This window comes from Polyodon spathula, chromosome 3 (assembly GCF_017654505.1).
Source record: "Polyodon spathula isolate WHYD16114869_AA chromosome 3, ASM1765450v1, whole genome shotgun sequence".
Taxonomy (NCBI): Eukaryota; Metazoa; Chordata; class Actinopteri; order Acipenseriformes; family Polyodontidae; genus Polyodon; species Polyodon spathula.
This window is the reverse complement of record NC_054536.1, coordinates 30055279-30076501: the sequence shown is the minus strand read 5'-3', so window position 1 is coordinate 30076501 and position 21223 is coordinate 30055279. Positions and strand designations below refer to the sequence as shown.

General features: G+C 36.8%; 1 protein-coding gene across 1 annotated transcript; it reads right to left on the bottom strand.

Moving 5' to 3' along the window:
- Positions 1-4943: 4943 nt before the first annotated feature.
- On the bottom strand, positions 4944-18106 carry LOC121312958 (Golgi-associated plant pathogenesis-related protein 1-like). Its single transcript, XM_041244975.1, has 5 exons — positions 17950-18106; positions 14576-14684; positions 14378-14481; positions 12443-12520; positions 4944-6457 (listed from the first exon to the last, which is right to left on the bottom strand). Exons 1-5 carry the CDS (start codon positions 17960-17962, stop codon positions 6297-6299), a joined length of 465 nt encoding a protein of 154 aa, XP_041100909.1. The 5' UTR covers positions 17963-18106; the 3' UTR covers positions 4944-6296.
- Between the last annotated feature and the right edge of the window lie 3117 nt (positions 18107-21223).

The following is a 21223-nucleotide window of genomic DNA, read 5'->3' as shown; positions in this document are numbered from 1 at the left end:
AGACACTTCGCTTGTTTTGGCGGTTAAACCTGAAGTCTGTTTAATGGGAGCCAAATCCATCACTGAATAAAAAATGAATCACAGCTATCTCTATTATACCAAGGAGGATGCGTGTACTAATACTAATAGTCTCATGAAGTAACAAAGTATAAGCAACGCTACGTGTTCGCTTTCAGTGAAGTGTTCACCTGGTTACTACATGCTCGATATCATTGGGCTGTAGTATTTTGTAGTCTAGTTCCAGTTTGCATATGTCTGCTTTAAGTGTTGATCCACATGTTCACGTGATCTGCATAAGTGTAATCGCAACAAGGTGTTTGCTTTGATGTAAGTGTTCACTTTTTAGCTTATATGAATAATAGAGGGTGGTCACCACGTGTTTGCTTTGAGCAAGGTTGACGTACAAACGGGTTTACCATTCTGAGCCCAGTAAAGATCGTGTGTGGGAGGGGTTAGTGAGGAATGCTCTGAGGGAATCTACCCTTGGCGATGGTATGAAGTAGTGTAATACGCTTCTCTTCATAGTAATTGACTGATACATAATAGTTTTAAAGTACAGTATGTTGTAAGGAGGGTAGGACAGTAGTAGTTGAGATTGAAGGAGGTGTTAGCAGGCTACTATTAAAGAAAGACTGTATTTGTTCTTTGTCTTCGTATACTTCTCGCGAGCAGTTCCATATTGAAGGACTGTAAATCCTCTACAAACCTTGGAGGGAGCGAATTGTTCTGGCTAGCTTTGCAACTGAGACTGGGTGGTGTTGCACTTCACGCCACTGAACGCCTTGACTGAGATTCTTATGTAATGTCATGTATTGTTGAGTTATATTTCTTTTTTTAGCGAAATATTTTTTTGCGTATGCTTTTAGTTTACGGGCCTGTTTGGTCGATTTATTTTAGAGTGACTGCAGGGTAATGAAGGGCTGAGGTCACGGGGTTGTCCGAGTCGCGTCTCCTGGAGGGGGGTCAGCTGGTGTTTTTGTTTTCCTAAATTGTGGGAACAGGACGCACTGGGACTCGGATGCCAGTGGTCCCCAGACGGTAAGATAAGCAGTCACAGGTTTTAGAGGTTTTTTTTTTTTAATGTATTTTAATGTTTATGGTATAGTGCCGTGTGCCTAAAACTACGTTACCAGCAGCATATCAACCCGAACTTTATTTTTATTTTTTATTATTTATCCATCTTCAGCCCCAAACCCACAAAATATCAAAAAGCATATTAATCATGAACATTACCCTGCTGGAAATTCCAGCATTGACCAGCTTAAACTGGTCTAGCTGGTGACCAGCTAGGGTTGTGTTTTGGAACAACTTAGCTGGTTTACTGCTGGTCTGATCACCATAGCATATCTAAATTGAATGAATCCTAATCCTAGGATCTAAATATTGATTTAGGTTTTAGATATTCATACTTGTGACAGAATCAGTTAAATGTTTTATTTATTTTTTTTATTTTTGTATTTTTGTATTTTTTAAAGCCAGTGTGATTAAACAGCTATTTTGTACCAGACAGGGATAGGTCAATAAAATTTAAATACATCCATTATATATATATATATATATATATATATATATATATATATATATATATATATATATATATATACACACACACACACACACATACATACATACATACAATAACACTATTGTTGATATCCATAATTTTTTCTGTTATGTATCTGCCTATTTTGGAAAATCTTGATTTTATTTCATCTGCTTTCAGATTTGTTCTGCTTAGCCAGTCTTTGTAGCAGTCTGTTAAAGGGAAATAACAAATTAAAAACAAAAACAAAATATCTTAATTCTAATGTGGTAACTCTTTTCCGTTTCTCTTTTTGTGGGCTCAAAGTAAATAAATAGTATTAAAATAAGACAAAAACAAAACAGGGAAGGATATGATACTATGTGTACGTTATGTATTTACCTTTCATTGCTCTGTACTTAATAGGAGTGAGGGGCTTTCTTGGAGCAGTCTTCGTTGTAGGGCAACCTTTGCCTTCTAGACTTCTGTTCTTTAGAGTAGCAGACCCCCAGATTGAATCTGCTAACTCCTTCACAAATAGTGAGTCCTTTTGATTAGAACAGATTATTTCCCATTGTTCAGAATTGATCCAAACATTGCCTCCAATGTGAATCTAAATAATAAAGAGATGACATCTACATTTGAATTTATGGAAGAAAAGATCAGAATCTCTGTTTTTGCACTTGCTATACATTTTATTTGTATTTATTTTTGTATTTACACTGGGAAAAGTGTTCTAGCGGCACTCACAGCTTGAAAAAAGGCCTTGGCTTTCAGCCTCTTCACTCATGCCAATATTACCCACATACACAGACCCAGACGTTGGGCCTCCTAAAACCCTATAATATTGGGCAATGATTCTGAGTGGTTCTGGGTCCTGTTACTCTTATAATGAGTTTGTTATTAAATATTTTTTTCTTTAAATCTGCCTTTACCTGGCTTTCAACATAAAACATTGTTATTGCTTTATTTAAAAAAAAAAAAAAAAAAAAATTGCTAAAGTAAAATCTTTGTAAATCAGAATCGTATGGTAGTAAGCGCCCCTGCCCCTATTAAGGCTGCATTTTACTTGTCGTTTGAAGGGGCTTAAAACTGACTTCTGAATCACTCTGTTCAACACGGTGATAACATTCGTGTGGACAGCAGAGGGCGCTGTTGCACCAATCCTGACGAGCCGCCCCTCCCAGTGTCATTGTTAACCCTTCTTTAGTTTCTTATTAATTTGAAGGTGCTGTTTCTGTCTATCGCCTCTCTCACTCCTGCCAGCACTGAATTGCCTCTAGGTTCTGATTCCAACAGAGCTATGTTACTGTAGTAATAATACCCTAAGCCTGTCTGAAAGCTATGAATGGCTGCAATACATAGGAGGGCAGGCATCCGTCTCTCTTACTTTTTGATGTTTTACATCTAATTGAGACTGTCAGGGAAATAGCTTGTTTTTCTAACATTCCTTATTCCAGACATAAGGAATACGACTACAGGCAGTAAAGATTTAGAGCAGAGCAGTCTGACAGGCAAGGCATATCATAATGTGCAAGGCATGTGAAATGATCATTTGCTTAATCAGACCTTTTTAATTGTTTTCAGCTCTTACACAGTTGCAGCGTTCAGGTTATTTATTAAATGTTGTAGCTAGCTTGAAATCTGCAACTGTTTAAGAGCTGAAAAAAATTTTAAAAGGTCAATTTAAGGAAATTATCAGCTCAATTAAGGGTCTTGATAAGTAACACCGTGTAACAATTTTTTTTTTTTTTTTTTGTTCCTGGGTAGTAAGTGTTATTTCCTAATTGCTTATGCCTCAAAAGTATAGAAAATGGCTATTATTCCCCACAAACTTTGCTTTTGTGACCATGACAGTGATATTTCAAAATATCACTATTTCCAATGGGAAAAGGGGCAAATGTGTGTCTTTTCGTTCACACAAAGTCAGAAAAAAACAACATATGAATCCAAATTAGCATGTATTTATACTAAAGTAATACAAAAATGACTACAAAAGATTTAGAAGTGAGTAGTTTTTGAAATATCACTGTCCTGGTCACAAAAGCAAGGTTTGTGGGGAATAATAGCCATTTTCTATACTTTTGAGGCATAAGCAATTAGGAAATAACACTTACTACCCAGGAACAAAAATTGTGTTACCTAGTGAATTTGAGAGCTCAGTTGGAATGAAAATCAGCAGACACAGGGGATCCCCAGGATTGGGGTTGAAAACCACTGATTTAGAGGACAGACCTCAAACCCCAGTGCAGTAGAGCAGATATTCTGAAAAGAGCTTTGAAACAGACTTTAAAGTTGTAAGTATAAAAAGTTGTCACGATGTTGAGAATGAAAAGAAAAATGACAGGTACCTTATATAAACCGTTATATCAACATATGGGGACGTATAACGCTATATTTCTCAGAACCCCACTACTTACTCTTTAAGACATTTTTTCATTTTACGAAAGGGGCTGAAATAATATATAATGAGAGTGACTTAAAGGTGTTAAATTGGTAAGATCTTATGCCTAAAGGCACTTGAGGGAATTAATTTTTTTACCGATTCAACACTTGTCGTTTATCCCACACAGATTGATAAAGAATGAATTACAATTTTGTAATATTAAATCAGAATTCACAGAAATTTGTATTTTGTTATTTACAAGCAGTTGTCCTGTTTGCATATTCATATAATTTCTTGCATGATTTATATCTGAATGTTACTGATTGCTGAAATTGAATGTACTGATTTATGCTATTTTGATATTAATCTTTTCTACTTATGTACCATATTTTATAACTTTTTAATAACATTTATAAAAGATATAACGGTGTTGTGTGGTTTACTACTCAATTGTTTGTCTCAGCAATCCTGAGCTCTGCTGGAAGGAAAGTACAGTATAATTTGAGAGTGTCGATTAAATTAAACCATTACACATGCATTATTTGTATCCTTTAAATTTGGGTAGTTTAACAGCAATTGTTACTGAAGTACTATAAAATTTTACCACTGTATCTACATTTCTAACGTTTAAATATACCTGTTTAAAAGCAGAATTCACACTGCTCTTTGTACTTGTATTCCCTGTACATGTGCTCTACCCACAGGGTGTTTTTTTAATTAGTGGGTCACTTTGCTTTGTATCTCAAAATGACTTCCGAACATGTCTTCTTCCTTAAGTTCAGCTGGTACACCAGAGTGTAACAGTCAGGCCCCACTGCATGCAAAAAATACCACGTGTTCTTACTTTACTCCACTGTGGGCAAGTTTAACAAACGGTATTGCTCGTTCATTATCTTTTTACTTGAACAGTTTATTTTAGTACGCAGTGTTAAAGGGCTGCACTGTTTTAGTACAGATTAGGCTAGTTTTTATTTTTTAATGCACAGTTGGTTCATATAACATATTTCTTAGTAAATTTGGCACAATCAGTAAATGTCCAAGTGTAAATATTTCACTTTATTGTGGTTAGTGTAAACTTTTACAGATATTTGTAAACATGCACACACACACACACACACACACACACCCCCCATACAGAGTGGTTTTTTTTTTTTTTTTTTTTTTAAAAGACAGTGGGATAGATTCTCAAAAGCTCCAAATTGTCAATGCATAATTTTTCTGAACAGAAAAGTGCACACAGTAGTTACCAAACCAGAAATAAACAGATTAGACATTTAATTAAGGGTCTTGTAAGTATTCAGTATTTTTTATATATCTTTAGTTCATATTAGAATTGTAAATAGCATTTTTTCTTTCAAAAACAAAAGGGATAGATTCTCAAATCACCATTTGTATTTATTTATTTGTTTAGAATGGAAAAAGGAGTCTAAAAGTTACCAAAAGTTTTAAAAAGAAGCAAAACCAAAAAACACACATACTTTAGAATTGTAATTGCCGTTCTTTCCTTTCAGAAAAAATGTGTGCTGATGACTGAGTAAATAGCTTTGAGACTGTTGCCCAATTTATCGTAAAAGGGCATATACCACAAAAAAAAAAAAAAAAGCTTTTTGTGTCATTTTGCAACCTATTGGTTTCCTTTTTCACTCAAGTTTACAAACAATTAGCACTGCCATTTTCTAAACTACTGAATTACAGCTGGATTTTCAGAGCGCAAAGCGGTAGCATCACAAAAAACTAAAATAGAAAATAGTATTAGTGTCTTAATATGATTATGGATTTTAAAAAATCTCCTCCTGTACAATTCAATTTGATTTCTCTTAAAATGGGAAATGACACTGTATCAGAGACTTCTGTCACAAATGTAAAAACAAAGATGTTAAAAAAAAACAAAAAAACAAAAAAATCAAAGCCTTAAATTTTGCTTCAACAAGGAACACATGAATTACTCTAAAAATCTTAAAAACGTTTCTCACAGTGGGCCATATTAACAAAACACTAGTCAAAATCTTGTTAAATATACTTTAGCGTTGACTCTGTCTCCCAACTTCTCCTGGAGAGGATTTGGGGTTTAATTTTTCAAAATACATTCAGCCTTAGCTTTGTGAACAGGGAACAACCACAAGATCCAATGCCTGCTGTCATTATGAAGTCCTTTAGGACAGGAGTTTCCCCTTGTATTTCTTTTGCATAGCAGTATTAATAACATATATCTCAGTACTTTGTCAGTTCCCCTGGGAGCATACATGCAAACCAGTTACTTTAAAATGCACAGAAGTTGATTCAAGTGTCATTCTGGTTTTATTAAACAAGAGGTTAAACCTGAAGACACCTCTGTTACAGTCTCCATTTCTCATCCCTTTCTCGTCCCTTGAATTCCTCCCTTGTTGGTTACTTCTTCGGTGGCAGCACATTTGCCTCAAAATGTCCCTGGTTGGCAATGTTCCCGGCTGGGAAGTACCTCGCCACCACGAAAGTGGACCCATCAGTGGCCTTTGCCTTCCCCACACCCATCTTCTTGGTGCTTTTCCACACCATGGCTGTAAAGTGTCCTGGTGGCATAAAGAAATATGAAAAAGGTAAAATTTGTAGTGTGCAGAGTGTTACTCCTTCTCTTTCTAAGTAGTTCCTTCATGAGGTCACACACACTGACTTTTGGAATATGTGCGACTCAGGAAATAGGCCTCTTATCTATACAACACTCAGTCTTCACGAAATTAGGAAACAAAAGACCAGCCAGTGAAGAGCATCTACAGTGTATGCTATCTGGAAGACATCTTTTTGCCTTCTATTTTCCACTTTCCAGGAGGATTTCGCCTGTGTAGCATGAACAGCATGCAGTAGACAGTGTTTTGCCTCATTTAAGAGGCATAGGCAAACCAGCAAGTGAATGTCTTAACCACTACAAAAGAACCAGGCTCACTTGCATAAGACATTATAAAGTGTTTAAATTCATCTCCCCAGCAGAGGTCATCTGCAAGTTCTGATGTTCTTTGTTATGTTCCAAATTAAACTTTGATTCTTGTGGCACGATAGCAAGAATTCTTCCAGTGAGCTATAGTACCCTGAGTCACTGCTTGCTTTATCCAAGAAATAGAACTTGCTACTAAAATTGCCAAGTTTCCTTAGAACTACATTAATGTACTTGGAATGCAACTGGATAACTCTGGTGCGTGCTCATTTGATTTGGGTGTTGTGTAGCAAGTAAAACTCAGTGTTTCTTTTGTGCAACTATACTTAATGGCAACAACTGTTAACACAGATTTAACATGTACATTCACAAAAGCTGTCTCTACTTAACAACCAGCTTTGTTCAGCTACTATACTTAACTCATTTCTTGGACTCAAAACAAGAATTTATATCACCATGGTTACGTACGTGTAGTGCACTTGCACGCCAGTCACTCAATAACTAACATAACAAGCAATTAGTAGAAAAAGCTAATCACACACTGTGCATGAGCACATGATCCCAGCAATTCAGTTTTTTCACCTAGCTAGGCTACAACATAACAATGGGTTAAACAATACAATTAAATGAGGGGGTGGCTAGCAAAATGACAACGATTGGGGAAGTTCACAAAGCCATTTACTCCAACGTGTCAATAGCATAAAACAGGCTAAACACTCATTGAAGTCACAAAACTTAAAGGCATCTTAGGTATTCCTAAGTTGTATTTTTCTTGTTGTGTTTATTAATATTAATGTTTTGACGTGGATTCAACGTATATTGGTTGCACATTATATGGGTAGTGTACAATACTTGGGGAGTGCATAATTTCCACATTTTGGCGTTTCTAAACTACAATTTTTGTATGCTTCACAACTCTGAACATAAATCAACTGTTTATCTGCATTTCTTTTTTCCGCTACAGCAATACAAATCTAGAAAACTAAGATTTTTATTAGATAATCGTTATATTGGCCAATATCCCCTCTATGGGCAAATCACAGGCACATACATAGTATGTGTATTATACTGTAAATACACTTCCAAAATGGAAAATCGGGCACATTGTGTCTAAGAAATAGTCCATGCGCGGGTCTACATTCCCTGATAAAAGTGCTCATGTTCAAGTCTGTTATTTTAACAACCCTGCAGGATTCCTCTCTCATTTTACAAATCATCTCAGTGTTATTCCTCTCCAAATCATTTCCAGTCCTTGTTAGCACTTTACAAACAAACTGCTACAGCTGCCTGTAGAAAACCTTTCTGAGTGATTACCTTCATTATCGTGAGCACCATCAGCTGAAAATATTTCAAAAAGAAGCACCATTTGACAGACCAAAACGGGTAAGGGAGAGAGAAAGAGGCACCATTTCAAGAAAGCAAACAAGAAATACATGGACAGATACTATTCCTACTATGTAATACTTATCACTGAAAGTATGGGTATGGGATTAGATCTGTACATGCATGAATGTTAAATATTTGAGAATATGTTTGCATTATAAGATTGCATGTATGTTATTAAAAAAAGCGTATACAAATATTTATGGAAAAAAAATATAGGGTTGAGCATGCAGATGAGAGTGTTACATGTGTGAACTTGCAATAACTCTTTATAACCTAGTTGTATTTGCTTCAATGTTAACCTTATTTTCTCCAAGTTATGTCAATTGAAATAAATTCATTAGGCCCTAATCTATGGATTTCACATGACTGGGAATACAGATATGCATCTGTTGGTCACAGATACCTTTAAAAAAGAAAGGTAGGGCGTGGATCAGAAAACCAGTCAGTATCTGGTGTGACCACCATTTGCCTCATGCAGCGCGACACATCTCCTTCGCATAGAGTTGATCAGGCTGTTGATTGTGGTCTGTGGAATGTTGTCCCACTCCTCTTCAATGGCTGTGTGATGTTGCTGGATATTGATGGGAACTGGAATACGCTGTCGTACACGTCAATCCAGAGCATCCCAAGCATGTTCAACGGGCGACATGTCTGGTGAGTATGCAGGCCATGGAAGAACTGGGACATTTTCAGCTGCCAGGAATTGTGTACAGATCCTTGCGACATGGGGCCCTGCATTATCATGCTGAAACATGAGGTGATGGCGGCAGATGAATGGCACGACAATCGGCCTCAGGATCTCGTCACGGTATCTCTGTGCATTCAAATTGCCATTGATAAAATGCAATTGTGTTCGTTGTCTGTAGCTTATCCCTGCCCATACCATGAAACTGGAACGAAAACCAGAAGACCCTGTGGCTCTCCAGGACCAGGATTGGCCACCCCTGTATTATTGTTTTCTAAAATGAACGGATGTCGTTCTTCAGGTTTTAGATGTTTTTTTCTAGGCAGCGTGGAGGGGATGGGGGTTCTGATAATTACACTCTCCCATTTTCTGTGATATGTGCTATTTGTGCTTTCATTCAGCACTGTAGCATTTTCATTTATGGTAGTTATAAGACTATGATTATGAAGGAAATGGCAGGTAATAGAAAATGCCTTACCCACAAATTACATTCTCATTCCATTTCCCTTTCATGCCTGGGCTGGGAAATAGTGTATTAAGGACAGTGCCAGACACTACAATCTCAGCTATTACTAGTTAATCCTCTCCTCGCTCTGTGGTATCCGATCTATTGTCTTGTAAATGAACGCACCACAGGTTCAACTGTAATAAGAGTTTGCTGAAAAAAAAAAAAAAACCTTTACTCATCTTGACAGGGTTGATTAAGTTCTGTGCTTCCAAGTTCTGAGATCATGTAAAAGCTCAATCACAGCACTAACTTTCAAGTCTAAAATACAAGAACTCAGACTGAATTAAGATAAAATTCTCATATCCTACATCTACAACATATTTGAGCAGCAAAAGTTTTTTTTTTTTTTTTTTTTTAAATAAAAAAATAATAAATAAATAAATAAATAAAATAAAACACAAGAGTGTTCAGGCTATTCCAGGTTTTACCATGAGCCTGTTTAGCCAGAGTCCAGATTCCTTCACTGAAAAACACAATGCATTTCCCTGTCTCACTCTTGTAAAAGCATTCAGAATTCTAAAAGGTATTGACAGTGTCGACGCAAGGGACTTTTTCAGCCTGAAAAAAGAAACAAGGACCAGGGGTCACAAATGGAGTTTAGAAAAAGGGGCATTCAGAACAGAAAATAGGAGACACTTTTTTACACAGAGAATTGTGAGGGTCTGGAATCAACTCCCCAGTAATGTTGTTGAAGCTGACACCCTGGGATCCTTCAAGAAGCTGCTTTATGAGATTCTGGGATCAATAAGCTACTAACAACCAAACGAGCAAGATGGGCCGAATGGCCTCCTCTCGTTTGTAAACTTTCTTATGTTCTTAAAAATAAATACCAGTCAACAACATTTAAAAAAAAAAAAAAAAAAAAACAGCTTTCCTCAGCTCTCACAGTTGCCAGCCCCTTCTCACCGAATCATTCTCCTAGGCCAAAGTTGTTGTTTTTTTTTTTTTTTTTTTAAAAGCAAATTGTGCGATTGCTGTTTTCCCACAGCAACTGTCCCAGTTTAAGACTTTAGAAAAGGGCACCGGCATTCATTAACATTGTCTCTCCTGACTTGAGTCTATTGAACAGTTGGTGTGATGACAATAGCGATGTGGGTCCTGATTTGGGACTGCTGACACATTTAGCAATGTGGAGCCAAAGTCTGGCCTGCGTTCACTGAAGGCTGCTCTTCAGCTGCATTATTCAGTTACCAGAAGTTCTAAAACAACCGGGACACAGTTGTCCCACAATTTCCTACGGAGGTCAGACGTGGAACAGAATATAAAGCACTGCTGAGATGACACCAACACCTGTTCCAAAACCCCTGCTTCTTCACACGGATGCTCGGCCCCAGCTGTCAACTGGGTAACTCTTTCAGTGCACTATATTATACAATTATAGTCCAGCTACAGTCCTGCAGTGTTTTATGTATAATATAAATGTTAATCAAATAATTCAGTGGATTCTATGTGCAATTATATCAATTTAATTTTTATCAATGTAAAGTACCCGGCATTATGTCTTCAAGTCTAATTTTTTTGATGTAAAATGATGGACATGACATTTAAAATTAACCCCCCCCCCATTCAGATTCGTTCACCCCAATTCCAATATTTTACTTGTACAAAAGATTCTGGCTTACATTTATCTTCCAACAAGATGCAGCTGCCTCCTTTGGTTTGCTGCCATCACTAGGAGGTTGCTACGAGAAATAAACCCTACTGCAACGTTCTAATTAGTGCCTCAGTTATTTTGAATAAATATTTATGAGCAAAGAATATTTCAGTTTGTATTCATCATGATTAAGTAGTACGTCCAGCAGTTCTCCTACTAGCACAATGAATAAACCAAATACCAGGGCTGGAGGAGCTAGAAAATGTCAACATTAACCTACTGAGAGTTATAGCACTGGAATACTTTTCAGTATTTAAAGTTACAGCAGAGTGAATCACATACTGGATCCCATTTTGGAATCTATCTTGTATTCATTGAAATACTTTGACAGAATGACTGGGTGAATCGCTTTGCTAAACAGATGAAGAGCTTGATTTAAAAAAAAAAAGTAATTTCCTGAATTCAGCATTTTAATTTAGGTTTAAACACTCTTTCGTTTCTATGCTTTGTACTTGCATAACAGAATATCTCATGAATGTAGACAGAGTGCTGTTTTTAACTTCATCAATGGAATATCCTCAATGCAATGTCTTTGCTAGAAAGTCAGACCCAAAGTGATTCACCAGTGCCTGTTGTAAAGCTGCAGGCACAAATATCATGTCCCACTTTAAACTAAACTAGAATTCCTTGAATGCTACCTAAGAAAGCAGGTTTACGAGGTTTTGGCTTGGGTGTAGTAGTAAGCTCATGTAGAATGCATGTTATCTAAGATCTATTAATTATTTTTGGTGATGAGCAACAAATGAGGCTAATTATATGTTTCAAAATGTTCCTTACACCATGCTTTCTCTGTAATTTTTTGTGCGAGCTATTTCCTGTGGTCCCCTTTAACACCCCAGCCGCAGCAGCTACAGCTGGCTAACATCTGCAGCAAAGAAAATTACTGACATTTTCCAGTTTTTGATTTTAAGACTTTGGTATGTTGAACTATGTTGCTTTTACTTGAACCATGTTACATTTATCCCACATTGAGTAAATCACAGACATAGAGCACAACACAATTGTACTTGTCAGTTCCTGATGTTGTCTCCTATCCTCATTAAATCGTCCTTATATAGAATGTGACCTCCTGGTACCCTGGTAACAGTTCCCTACACTTAGGTATCTAAAAGAAGTGTTTCCAACGCTGGTGTGCTAGAATAGGAACTATATGAGATGCCACATCCTGTCCTCTGGAAGCAGCTTCAGATTGTTTGAATAAGAATTGCACATAACTGTAAGCATGCTCTATACCTTCTATAACTACTTGAGATGAAATTGTTATTACTACAGCTTACAGAACTATTCTAGAGAGGATCTTGCTTGTTTTTTTTTAACTTGTTCCACTAGATATTAAGACCTTGGTAAACCTCTCTAACAATCACTTTAAGGTCAAGAGGCGGATGAAACTTACCTGTACCAGAGGAAAATCCAGGGCAGTTAAAATTGTAATTTTTTATTTCATTGTACCATCTCTCAGCTACTTCTTTCCCTGAAAGAATGAAAACACATGGTAAGTTTTTACAACCACAGATTTAAAAAAAAAAAAAGGTTTCTCAGCAGTCATCTCTCATTAATAAGAATTTCAAGGGACAAGCAAAACAATTTGTCTAATCAGTAATTTGTATTTTTGGGCCAAATGCATACTGTACATTTTTATTGAAGTTACAGTAACACAAATCAAATTTCAACTACAATACAATGAAAAGTACTGTACATTTAAAAGTACTGTGTATTTTATTGAAAATATGATTGTAAGTAAACTTTTAAAAAGTATGCATTTCAAATGAAAAGGACTTGAAACCTATGTGGCCCGTTCTGATAAACCACAAAAGTAAGGTGTCCTGAACATCAGGGTATTGATTAATAGGAAACACTGAAGACTTACATCTGCAGTTTGCTGTTCATAAGACTTATTGTAGCCTGGTTTTTCAGAATGGTTAAGAAAGTGTTTGCGACAATGTTGAAATCTGCAGAAACATCCTTCTTTTTCTTGAAATGCACCATAGCATTAGTAGTCCCAGAACAGCACAGATGTGCTAATCTGGATGCAGGTTAATACATTTACCAATATCCTTTACACTAAGTTATTCGAACTAGGGCCATTAATTTATTTTCCCTAGGGGCTCCAAAATAATTTGCACAAACAGGAAATTCACGCTAAGCGAGCTCGTATTAGAAGTAGTAATTTACAAAAAGTGACAGCTAAATTTGGCCGGGACCATACAGAAAATTCAGAGCATCAAGATAATGTGTACAATTAGTTTGTTTTAATAATAACTGACTATCTAGATAACTGTTTTCCCCTCTTCAAAACATACAGCATTAATCTGCGATCTGTGCTGGCTATTTGACGCACATATGATCCTGCAGGAGGAGGTTGGGAGCCCCGTAGGATCCGCCTGTCAACCACTGCAATGACTCGGAGAGGCTGGGTGAGGGTGTGTTGTCTCTTTATCTATCTCTATTCTCATCTTTCTTGCCCTTCTAGGAAATACGACCACAGGAGTTGGTTACGAAAACCTGGAGTACACAATACAGATCAACAGTGTTTGGAATGGGAAAAGGGCAGGCAAGCCCCGCTGCAGAAGGCAGCCGCTGCATTTGATTTAATTACGTATCAGAGACGGGCACTGCTAGTTTAGCTGTGGAAGACGCATCTTTTATTTGTAGTTTGTTAAGTGTTTTATTTTCCTGTTTTCTATCTCCTGTTTTAATTTATTATTTCGGGCACCTGCGTGTGCGCCAAGAGTGGACTGTAACCCTTTACCATTGTTGGTATTGGGTTTTAACTGTGCAACCGTGCCTCCCTGTGGTGAAAATAAATCAGTGCACCCAAGTGGCGTTTCAAACTCCAACCTTCTGTCTCCTGTGTCAGTGAACTTCCCACACCCTCCCACATGGTCTCTCTAATGTTATCATTTACTATCAATTCAGAATGGCTGGGTGCAATGTTTGTTATTAATTTTACCTCCAAATGATGGGTTTCTTGAATGGTAATTAAGACTGACCTCTCACTGAATGTTGACCAGTCACGGCAGTCACCATTGGCTCACTCTGGCTTACACAGTATATATTGTTTCTATTATCACAATGAGCTTCATTTTATTTCATCACTGGTAACCAGCACAGAGGAAATCAGAGAGAATTGACTGAGCCGTGTTTGTCAAACAGCTCCCAGTGAGGATGGCTGTATTGGAATCATAAGCACCTTTTCAGATGATTTCCAGCACAAAACAATTTTACAGACTTTGTAGATGGACTCTTCAGCTCCCCCCACTCCCCCAAACCCACACAAGCCTGACATACCAAATCAGTTTGCAGTGCCATGTCAAGGTACTGTACCTACCTGGCTCATCGTAGGAAGCCCAGGCAAGGTTCTCTCCACATTGACCCCTGCTGGATTCCGCACTGTGTTTCAGAACCCTGGTGCTGGCCAAGGACTCTGCATACCTGCAAAAACAGCCCAATCACACTTACAACCAACCATGCAGCAAGAGAAAGCATACAGCACAGCACACAGCTAAAATCAGGCTGCTGAACTTACTGTTGTGCCTCTCTGTTGAGTTTGCTGCTGAGCTTCAGGACCGGAACTCTGTGTTTTTTTCTGCATTCATTGTGGGCTCTCAAAACTTCTTCAGCAAATTGCTTCGATGCTTTGGTGGAAAATAAAATGAATATAAAACAATTATTTAATAGCTGAAAATAAATAGCTGCCACAAATAAAGATGCATAATATTGAAAATGCCCTCACAACCTTGACTTGGGTTTGGAATATACATTTTGTATCATTTGCCTGTTTTCCCACTTAGCACTTAACTAAAATCAAAATTAAATAAAACTTTTGAAAAAAGGATGTGTTTTTAGACATCTTACTCGTCGGTCAGGGGTTCAGCATCTCTCAGACAAGCTTTAAGGAGGCTTAAGTGAAGAAGTATGTGTAGGCTATGCATTTTTTTTTATTTTTTATTAAAAGCTATACCACTAAATATGTGTTTTCCTTTTTGCTGGTATGGATACAAAACTTAAATATGTTAATATTATATTCTAACACTATTTGGACATAGCGTGTATTTGCTATGACAACTCATACAAAATATTGATGTTCTATGATTTAAAAGCTAAATCCACCCCTGCAGTAGGATCATAATAATGCTGGTATTTTGGATCAATGTAATCCTGATCTCCTCTTTAAATTCTGAAAAACCCAACTGCAATATTTAATCGCGACTAAAAGTGCGATCAGATTACCAAAAAGAAATCTGGACCACAGTAATCCCGATCACATTACCCAACTGCACAATACAATCCAGATCAAACGCACAAATCCAATTACTAAAGTTTTGAAAAACCAGCTCCAGGAGACTAGGATACAGAGAAAGGTTGTTTGCTCCCTAGCCTGTATGTTTCCTCTGCTGAACCCAATGGGGTCTTACTTCAAGAATTCCCTCTGTGGGTACCCTGTGCTTCTCAAAAGGAACAATTTATATCAAGCTTGGCTTTCAAACTGCATGCTTCCTCTGTCCCTCCCACAACTTATAAACAGTTTATGCAGAACAGATCCTCCAAGAAAAAAAAAAAAAAGTCCAACAATGTCTTTTCCTATGGGGGTTGAGTGAATGAAGACTATCTAAGACATTGACATTAACCAAGGCAGGCAGGGAATGTTCCCAGGCCAGTCTTTTAAAACAAGTAATTCAGCAAGGCACTGCTGGGAAAGCATCCATTTTAATGTTCTTAGCAGTAAGGATTCTAAATAACAATATCAACTCAACAGGTGTTTTAATTAGCATGACCAGGTGGAAAGAGATCCACACTGGTGCAGGTTAACAGCTCCAGGTAATTGGTTAGTAGATTAACCAATGAATGTACCAGGCACGTGCACTATAGATAAGCAGCCTGAAAACCTTGCAAGCTTTATATAATACGTGCATTGGGTGCGATAAAACTTTTTTTTTTTAATATATATATATATATATATATATATATATATATATATATATATATATATATATATATATATATTATATATACATAATATTATTCCGGATAAGGCCTATCTGAAGACCTGTCAATTTGCACGAGTGGGTTAAAAATAAACGTTTATTATTTGACAAATTTGGCCTGTAAATATTATATATATATATATATATATATATATATATATATATATATATATATATATATATATATATATATATATATATTATATATACACATCACAATAGTGTTTGAGCATTATTAATTGTTTATCACAAACTCGTAATAATAATAATAATAATATAATAATAATATACTAAATTAATTCGTGTGTTTCGTGTGTGTTGAGCGTTTTGTGTATATTAAATTAAACATAGGGGTATAGCTGTGACTGGGGGCTGTGCGCTGTATTTGCCCTTTCTGTTTTATGCAGGTTTTACTATTTTTATATTAGGACTAATATATATTTATCATTTATTCTTTATTTGTTGTGTACTATTTACAGATCATTTTATCATAATATGGATTACATTAACACACCAAGGCACTACATATACAGTTACTCTAATGGCTTGCTTGTGTGTTTTTATATATATAGGGAGAGAGAGAGAGAATTGTTGTTCACATTATATAGTTATACTTTCTCTCAGTCTGTCAACCATGGAGCAAATGGGTATAGCTGAGCCTGGAGACCAAGACTGAAAACTGCATTTGTCCTTTCTGCTTTACAGAGAAAAAAAAAAAAAAAGTGTACTCTCGAACAAGTGTGTCTTCGAGGTTTCACTATTCGCATACAACCCCAAAACACAATGCAGAGCAATTGTCACCGTTTCCCCACCCCTCTTTTTGTCACTAATCAACAAGTAATTTGACCCACGTGACACTGGTAACCACACCAGACATCAATGTGTTTACTGTCATGCTAATGGTTGATGATTAGAATACAAAATCGGAAAGCATGCTGGGGCTTTGACCAAGTCCTGACCCCCTAGTGAGCTCCCTGCACTCTCACACTGCACAACCATTGTCCTTTTAAGGTCAATCATCTGATCTGACCAGGTCTTGCTTAGCTTCCGAGATGCATCAAGATTAGAACTATAGCTAGACATGGGAAAGTCTCATGGAATTTTACTAAGAAACATTTTTATCACTGCAATCTGTATCTGCATTACAAATAAGTGAACTTTTGTTTCCTTAAAAAAAAAGAAAAAAAAACCACAACAACCTTTAAGTCATAATCTACTATTCTATCTCACACATCCTTGCAAGTATAGCCCTTTGAGTCGTGGCCAAAAATGGCACACCCTCTGTACAGTACTGTTTATTGAATGCTGTTTTAATGCTGACATTTATATAAAGATAAATATAGAGAGAGACCCCTTCAGAATAATGCACAGTTACCAAGAAGCAAGGGAGGTATGGGTGGTTGCTGGGGTGAGAGGGTTGTTCTAAAACAATTACCCCTAACTGAAAAAGTGAGAGGACACAGTAGATTACACCTCTGTTTAAATTGCACATACACAGCACAAGCACGCATGACAAAATGTATATAAAATAGCCTTACAAATGTTGTCTCCCCCCCCCCCCTAGACTTCTGTGGTTTTCACAGAATCAATTCAAACTACAAAATATGCATTATCTAAATTATATACAACTAAACAATAGTACATTCAGCTTTAATAAACACACCAAGGCCTGCAGGTGACGAAACTGTTATTACATTTTTTTGGTTTTTAATTTCTGCTTCACTTTTATCCATCTGACTGAGTTCCGTGTGGCACGCTCCTCCAATCTCTTCTGACACAGTCCACCCAGCAGCAAGCTGAATCATGCATAAACTAACAGATATAATTTTTTAAGTTGACAAATGACTTAAAAATCCAAGCTTAAACTGTGTAAGGCCTCGCAGTAAAACAAAACCTGATATAAAAATGAATTTACCTGACTTCCCCATAGTGGATTACAGAATATTAAATATCCCGGTCTGTTTGTCTGGTGAGCTCCTAGCAGTTCGAGGCTTTCCCTAAAACGTGCTGGCGTGCCTGGCAGCTGGAATAAATACACTCCTGCCTCCACGTTACATCACATGAGCCAGTCTGAGCCTTATACGGGATTGAGAAATGTCCTTTAGCTGTTAAAACTGCAGCAGAGGTTGTTGTCCCCAAGGTAACTGAATAAATAAGACAAATGGATTGAAATGTCATAGCTTGGCAATGAATGGACATTTTGGGGGCAATGCTTTCAGTCTAGCCTGAATGATGCTTTATTAAAGGCACAGTGTCTTTTTAAAGTTTTTTTTTTTTTTTTAAGTTAGATCGTTATCTTTATTGAACGTACAATGACATCAGTAAAACAAAAACATTATGCCAGAGAATAAAAAAGCTTTTTAATTTTTGATTTCGCTTTCTGTAGTAAAGCACGCCTTTTCTTCCGTCAATGTCGAAGCGGTGCATCATGGGAATCCAAAGAGTTTCGGTAGCGACCCTTATCTTCTGTATAATGTAAAATATGCAGAATTTCCTATTCCAAACCGCCTCCTTTTAAAACAATTGCATTTTAAACACGGTCCGGGAGTAGTGACTTATCCATGCCAGATTTGCGGTACCGTTTCCAGTGGCAACAAAGATGTTGTTTACATTTAAAATACTAGGCCAGTGGCATAAAAAGGACACCCGATGCCCAGGCAGTATTATTTTTGTTTCACCACTTGAATAAGTGTTGGTGCAATCTAAATTCTCAGAGTTTGGTTTCCCAAAAAAATAAAAATTGATATACCTCGTCAGTCATCAATTTAGATATGGCTACTGTTTTTTTTTTTTTTTCAAAATGATATATTAAATGTGGTTTGTCATGTTTATTAATATAAATGTAAATATGGCTACCGTTTTTGTGTTTTTCAAAATTTGGACTACATACTACGTATCTACAAGTGATTCGCCCCTTTTTGAAAAAAGTTTCAACCCATGGGAATACTCCATGTGACCTGTTTTAGCCAATCAGGATAGAGTATTTAACACTAGAAGGACCGTAGAAGCGCCGGTTTTGTGTAATCATTTAGAAAACATATTGCTTTTATCTCTTTGTCAGACAAAATAAACAAAATAACTCATGCGGTACGCCACAAACATCTGAACAACCGAAGCAAATAATATATATTACAAATCAAAAAAAAAAAAATGTAAATAAATAAACATCTGAACAGACATCGGTTTACAACACTGTGCATATTTATAAAACTGAAATGATAGCAATACATTTTTTACTTTTCAACAGCAATCGATTTATTATCAGATGAGCAGAAACAACTGAACAACATAGACAAATAAACCTGGAAAAAAAAAAAAAAAAAAAAACATTTTACAGAAGCATACACAAGAAGTTATATTAAAAAAAAAGTATTATTTATTTATTCTTACCTGAGTTTAAGGCTGTTCACAATCAACACAGATAATGCGCTTCTCCACGCCGCCTTTCTGCACAGGGCATAGCTGCATGTAGTTTTATTGCACTTGCCAACCTAACAATGGCATCTCTTGTGGTTCTCAATGGGGTTGCCAGCTTCAGCTGTTGGTACATGCTTGGTAGTCTCCCTCTTCCAAATGTGCTTACTGTAAAATATATTCTCTCCTTGGTAAATTCTTCTCCGTGCATTTTTTGTAAAGTACCCAGGAGTTGATAGCTACAGGTCCAATACATTGTAAAACAGCTGAACAGACCACCGTCGGGAGCCAGCTTTCACGGAATACTTCTGTGCCATCTGATCCAAAACATCAACTCCATATTTTGTTGCGTAGTAAAACTCCACAGTCTCTGGTATTTATTTTCACTAGTCCCGATGCTAATCGACTGACCAAAGCAGCACAGCTGGCAAGCAGACATCACCTTCAAAAGGCTGATTGAAAACAATAGTCTGTCAGTCATTCACTCAGGCAGAGAATAGAGACTAATCTAATTACAGGTAAGCACATTGCGGACTGGTAAATAAAAATAATAAAGTAGAATACTGTTCTGTATAATCAAAAAATAATTGTTTACTGCTCCCAGGCTTTTAGGTATAATGTAATATATCTCCTTTATTTCTGCACTCCCGCGTTTCATGCTTTGTGAGAATATTTAATACATACGGGCAGAAAGGTACATGAATGCGCAGCGGCATTTAAAATTCCGTTTTAAAACCAAAAACCGCCAATTCCATTTTATGAAAGCACAATAAGGCACTTCAGGTTGTGGGACATGCTGTAACAAATAATTCCTTTTTAAAATTGTAGTGATTCACATGCTTTCAGGATAAATTCAACAGTTCCTGTAGGTTCCCTCTGCTGGGTAGTGCATTTCAAAGCAAAGACTCAACCATGAGCACCAAGGCCCTTTCAAAAGAACTCCAGGACAAAGTTGTTGAAAGGCAAAGATCAGGGGCTGGGTATAAAAAAAAATATCAAAGGCCTTGAATATCCCTTGGAGCACGACCAAGACGATTATTAAGAAGTGGAAGGTGTATTGCACCTTCCTGCCTAGATCAGGCCGTCCCTTCAAACTGGATTACTGAGCAAGAAGGAGACTAATCAGAGAGGCTAACAAGAGGCCAGTGGCAACTTTGCAAGAGCTACAGGCTTTTATGGCCAAGACTGGTCAAAGTGTGCATGTGACAACAGTATCCCAAGCATTTCACAAATCTGAAACTAGGACGGAAGTTCGCTTTTCAGCATGACAACGGCCCAAAGCACACAGCCAAAGCTACACTGGAGTGACTAAGGAACAAAACGATAAATGTCCTTGAGTGGCCCAGTCAGAGCCCTGACCTAAATCCAATTGAAAATTTGTGGCATGACTTGAATCTTTCTGTCCATTAACGCTCCCCAAGGAACTTGACAAAGCTTGAACAGTTTTGTAAACAAGAATGGTCAAATATTGCAAATCTAGGTGTGCAAAGTTGGTATAGACCTATCCCAAAAGACTCACAAGTGTAATTGCTGCCAAAGGTGCTTCCACCAAGTATTAACTCACAGGGGTGGGGACTTATCCAATTATGATCTTTCAGTTTTGTATTTTTTTATATATATATATATATATATATATATATATATATATATATATATATATATATATATATATATATATATATATATATATTATCATAAAACATTTTTTCCATTTAACAGTGTGAAGTATGGTGTGTACATCAACATTGCTTTCTTTCTATTATGCTTGAGATCCC

What these genes read in the sequence shown, in the direction of transcription:
- LOC121312958 (XM_041244975.1), bottom strand. An exon ending in GGCTTCCTACGATGAGCCAG is followed by an intron (nt 12,521 to 14,377) that starts GTAGGTACAGTA and finishes TCATTCTTTCAG; the next exon opens with GGAAAGAAGTAGCTGAGAGA. An exon ending in TGGATTTTCCTCTGGTACAG is followed by an intron (nt 6,458 to 12,442) that starts GTAAGTTTCATC and finishes TTATGCCACCAG; the next exon opens with GACACTTTACAGCCATGGTG.